Source organism: Urocampus carinirostris, chromosome 4 (genome assembly GCF_059441175.1).
Source record: "Urocampus carinirostris isolate Australia breed hairy pipefish chromosome 4, RoL_Ucar_1.0, whole genome shotgun sequence".
Classification (NCBI taxonomy): domain Eukaryota; kingdom Metazoa; phylum Chordata; class Actinopteri; order Syngnathiformes; family Syngnathidae; genus Urocampus; species Urocampus carinirostris.
Window position 1 is genome coordinate 42,184,185 of NC_142352.1, and position 5,586 is coordinate 42,189,770.

The 5,586-nt window shown below is 41.6% G+C and overlaps 1 protein-coding gene across 1 annotated transcript; it reads right to left on the bottom strand.

Annotated features, from left to right (window-relative positions):
• Window positions 1-1,966: 1,966 nt before the first annotated feature.
• LOC148367621 (protein phosphatase 1 regulatory subunit 3E) lies at window positions 1,967-5,586 on the bottom strand. The gene has a single exon (XM_088334618.1). It carries the CDS (start codon window positions 5,416-5,418, stop codon window positions 4,507-4,509), a length of 912 nt encoding a protein of 303 aa, XP_088190744.1. The 5' UTR covers window positions 5,419-5,586; the 3' UTR covers window positions 1,967-4,506.

Sequence of the window (5,586 nt, forward strand, 5' to 3'; positions counted from 1 at the left end):
CGTGTTCGGTGTTTACATGGAAAAATGTGGATCCTTCATTATAATTTTTAAAAATGTTTGATAATGGAAAATGATATGGTCTCTTTAGGGGGATAAATAAGACGTAAACATTTTTAACCTTTTCCAATTAACACATATATATATCGGATAGATATAAACAGTGTGTGTGGTAACTTCCTTATACGTATAAAGCTTTTATTTTGGGGGGATAAAACCATGATTTTGCTTTTGGTCCAATGTGGCTCTTAAAAAATGTTGGCTAGCCAACTTCTAATATAGTGCAAAACCTTAGCGACTCAATGAGCTAAGTGATCAATTATTTGGTACAGCATAGCTTAACTCTCCCCCATTGTTCCCAAATGCAACCCAGCTTGGTCCCAAAACTAACATTGCATTTATTAATAGCCTTGTGTATTCTTAGTACAACAATATGCTATTTGACGGGTTTTTTTCAGTCATTTGTTGTTGGCCAACAAAATCATTTTAAGACCTTATTTGGAGTACCACATGAGATTCTCCTTCTACGTATTTTATTCATACGTATTTTATTCATAGGAGTTAAAATTATTTTGTTTTAAAATGTGTGTTGTGTTAAATAACTTTGCTATGTTTAAGGTGTTTTGTGTTTTAATGGGGTAAAAACAACTATTTCAAGTCAAGTCATGTTTATTTGTATAGCTCTTCGATCCGCAGGTAGGAGAGCGTTCTCCATTCAGGATCCGGTGCTGTGGAATGTTCATCACCCTGAGATTCGATCTGCAACCTTTGTGGAACTGTTTGAATCTAGGCTTAAAACACAATTCTATTCCATAGCACATGAATAACCTATATTTTATGTTAACAATATCTGTTTATTATTAGTTATTGTAACAACGATTGCAGCCTGGCCATCCCGGTGCAGTCCCTTCTCAAGGTTTCTTCATGTTCCCCATGTTGAGGTTTTTGAGTTTAATACAAAACTTCAACAAAATGAGTAACCAAAAAGCTACCTTCCCAAAAAATTAATTACATTCAAGACATTAATCACATGTCGACAAAATTGACGTTGATGTCAAAGTAATGGCCTGCGGGCAAGATCCGGCCTATGAGGTTTTCTGAGATCATTTGGATTCACTATTGTATTAAACACCAATAATTGTATGATTTTTTTTGTTTTTTTACTGTGTGTTACTTCTCCTAGAAGAAACTCCTGTTTTTTTATGGATTTTTGCATTTTTTGTTTCAATTCAATTCTAAAAAAATATTTCAGTTGAGTGAATGATTAAAAAAAATGCTATTACTTTTGTCTCTAAAATAAATCAATGCCACTTTTGCTAAAATAGAAAATAGAGGCTACTGGTGGTGCCTGAAAAATTTTTCACGTTATCGGGGCAATTTCTTTTTGCCTGTTGATGATTGAAGACGACTGAGAGATTTATTACTTTATTAATAGGATTTAGGTTCACTAAACAATATGCTATGTTTCAACATTCAATCAATCTGGCCCTCTGCCTGTAGCCAGTTTTTATTTGACTTTGGCACCCCCGCCCCTATGTATATAATTTACAAACTTTAACAAAATCAAATTTTATACGGCTACTATGTCTCAATTTTTAAATGAAAAAGATTGCCTCAGCTCAAAAATATTGAGTAACACTGAAGGCATTTTAGGTGGATATCAGCTTACTCTGTGTCCAGGACCAACTACTCTCCCCTTTTTCTTACCCCAAAAAGGGGGTCGGGGAGCAGCAGCGCGGCCTTATTTCCAGGACACGACTGAAGCAATGTCTGCAATGGCGACTCTATTCTGCGGCACAAGAGCAGCTTGACCGAACAGCCAGCAGGATGCTTGGGAAAATTAGGTACCGGGTACTCCAATGACCAAACATTCGCATACTAGACTGTTGCGCTATATCACACACTGAAAATATTTAAGACGATACCAAACGTAATAAATTCAGCAGCAAAAGAACAACTATCAAAAGAATTTCTTTCAACATTTTATTGATTATTTAATTATCAAAATAGTTGTTCTATTGATAAACTAACAGAAAAATAAAGGTTTCTGTTGTGCATGCACATGATTAACAATCAGAAGACACAGAACATGTAAAGTCATTGCAGGTGACAAAGTAAAAAGAATCAGTGACATACAATGTTTCATATGTGACCCAGAAACAATGTCAAGGCTTCAACTCCATGAGGGAACACAGCAGTGAACGAGGAAGGAAACCATTGCAGAACAGTGTTACGCGAAAAGCTATTTCCCTCTGCACATTTTATCAACCCTGTCTTGTAGTTCCTTGCCATCCTTCGAAAGTGCAATAAAGTGACACTGAATCAACTCGCCTACCTACAGCTACAATCATAAGTCGCTCACACTCAGTCTTTTAGCAATGGTCACCGGACATTCTTCCTACCATCTGCAATTATTTTTACTTTACAAGCACTTACAATCTTCCACCCCTTTCAAACCTTTACACCTACAACAATAAGGCGCACAGATTCGCATTTCTGACTTGGTTCTATTTCATATGAAATTTCTCGGAATTATTTCAAGATGATGTTATGTGCTTGTAGTATTAAGTGAAACTTCACAGGACAAGAGTGAACCAGATACAACTGAAATCTACTTTACAGATGCTTTGTACACACATTACATAATGAACACATTCAATATGAGACATTGACAATACAGTAAATATATATACACACACACACATCAGTGACGGCTGAGGAGACAAATTACATAAACTCTGAATCTGACAGCCCTTTATTAGGGATGCACCAATAACGACAGCTGGCAAGCATGAGTAATAATTTCCCATCCAGTATTGCAAATTACAGTCAGTGTTTTTACTTCTACTTAAAACCTGCTAATCGTATTTTCAATAACGATTCACCGCTGCAAGATAACAAACATACGGGAAATCTTCACCAGACAGTCTAGCTCTCAGTGTTGTAGGATTATTCCAAACCGTCAAACACTTCTCATTTCAGAGAGTGACTCGGCACTTGATAGTGAAAGTACTTCAAAGGTAAGTGCTTACTGGAAATGTTTTTGTTGTTTATGTGCACATCAGCCAGATTGCATCATTAAATGAAAGAATTCCCTTCTGAGACTGCTGCAATGTAAACAAAGCAGTGTTCATATTGCAGCCATAGAGAATTCCAAAGTGCTCCGACTTGTACTTACAACGATAGCATCATACCGAAACACAAACCAAAGGGAGCAACACATATATCAATAACAAGGTGAAAGCAATTTGGAAGACAACTCATGAGTGAATACAACTTTTCATTTTGTATCAAAGTTATGATTTTACTGAAGTGATTTGGACCTTACCATTTTTTGCAACCTATCCAGAACAAAATGTTGCTAGAAATTTGTAGCAGTCAGTTACTTGGAAAAATATATAATTCGCTGTGATAGTAAGAAAACTAAAATAACGCTGATTATCATAAGTTTGATAGCCAGTATCCATTTGGACGATAGAATTTAGCACACTTTCTTCACGGGAGGGGAGACATTTTAAATACGGAATGTAAACTGAAAAGTCCAAGATACAATTGTTAAAGCCCCAGTGTGTAATATTTGACCACTAGATGGTACTGTATTGTCTGATGCAAACGAAAACCAGTGCTACAGGGCACAGTGTAGCAGCAAGTTGCAAGACAAAAATGGCGGCGACCTTTCGGAGGGAGTCCACAATGTCAAAGGAGTACAAATTTCTCGATCTATGATTTAAAAAAAAAAAATCAACATTGTCATGATAGAAAAACATGTTTATTTCTACCACTAGGAGACACTAAATTTCACACACTGTCCCTTTAAGCTACAGTGCCGTGTCATGCTCTATTTCTTCCACAAGACCGGGGGTCAGCAACCGGCGGCTCTCAAGCTACATGTGGCTCTTTAGTGCCGCCCTTGCTGCTCCCCTGAGTATTTTTTCCCATAAATGCTTGGAAATCTGAACAACAGGGAGGGAAATATATACTTTTAAATCTGGTTCCTGTCCGAGGATACCATGAAGCTCTAGGCTCAAAACTAAACGCTTTGTTTCCCTCATTATGCTTTCTGGAGGCATTTAAGGCATCAAGTAATAGATACAAGAGTTAGTATATACTAAGTAGAAGCGATTTGGAAAACGTGTGAATCCATTTTAACTCAGCCCCATTAAAATAAACTATTTTTTGTTACTATTAAGATTAGTGCAAAAATATATATAAAGCAAGAATGTTGTTTTATGGAATGCAAAGAGCAATGCCGCTCGAGGTCAGAGTGGCCCCGGCACGTTTTCATCCCGTGACGTGTTTCCATGGTTACATAATGTGGAGGTCCCTTGCCAAAGGGCACGGAGCTGCACAGAGCCCTGAAATCAAGTCAAATAACACTCACCTCAGCGGGCACCTCACATGCTCACATTTTCTTAGTGTGTATTACTCCCTCAAGGCACAACTAAGAGGCCAATTCCTATAAGTTAGTCATGTTAAAAAGGTTTAAATACACGGACGCGGTAGCGGTGCCTATATAAAGTGGATCCATCCGTTTTCCCATTCCTTCGGCGGAGACATCTTGAAGCGGTGACGTCGCACTTTGTAGTTTTTCCCGTGATTATTGTCCCAAAACTCCTCGCCGTCCACGCTGTACTTGATGGCGAACTGCAGCGTCCCCCCGTTCTCCATGTAGGTGGGCATGACAACCTTAAAGGAGAAGCGATCGGTTGCGCCGTCGCTCGAATGGGGCACGTAGGTTGCCAAGCTGTCCATGAAGGTGATCCAGTTATTGAGAGAGTAGCGCAACGAGACGCTTTTCTCGAAGGCCAGGTTCAAGACGCGCACGAAGCCCGAAAGGCTGAACTCGTCCGTCTCCACATTCTCCAGCAGCACCTTCACCTCGCGGACACGCTCCTCGAAACCCGGGAGCGCTCCCGGGCTGGTGAACTGCAGCTCCATGAAGACAGACTGGCCGAGGGGGCGTGGGAATTTGGTGTCGAAGTCCGTGCATTTAGGCAACTTGGCCAAAATGCGCTCCGGCACATCAGGTTCGTCGGAGTCGTCGAAGTGTTTGACGGAGATGAGTTCAAGACCCAGCGAGTCGGCGAAGCGCACCTTTTTCTGACTTGTTGGACTTCGGCTGCGGCAGATTTCTAACTTGGTTCTGTCGGTGGGCGTGGGCAGGGACTTGCACCTGCGGCGCAGGTTGGGGCTCTGCGGGGGCTTGAGGAAGGTCTCCCGTCCCCGCGGCCTCTCCTCCACGACGGGACTCTCGACCGGCTCGCAGGTGCCGTTCATGATGTCCAAATCGTCGCCGTCATCGAGGCGAGGGTTGGCCGCCGCCAGGCTGCCGAACAGCCCGGCGATGCAGCTGTAATTCCTCGGCAGGCAAGTCTTCGGGGGAAGCATCTCCGCGGTATGGTGCACGCGCTCTGCTTCCATACACCGCCTCAGCCCCTGCACTGCAGCGACCGATTTGGTGGTCGTGAGGAGACCCGTGACCGGGGGGGTGGGGATTAGGGGGGAAACGGGCTTCCAGGTGTCAATATCCCGCTCGCGGATTGGCCAAGTGCTGAGTCCTGGACCAATTGTGACGGATGTTGTTGAGCG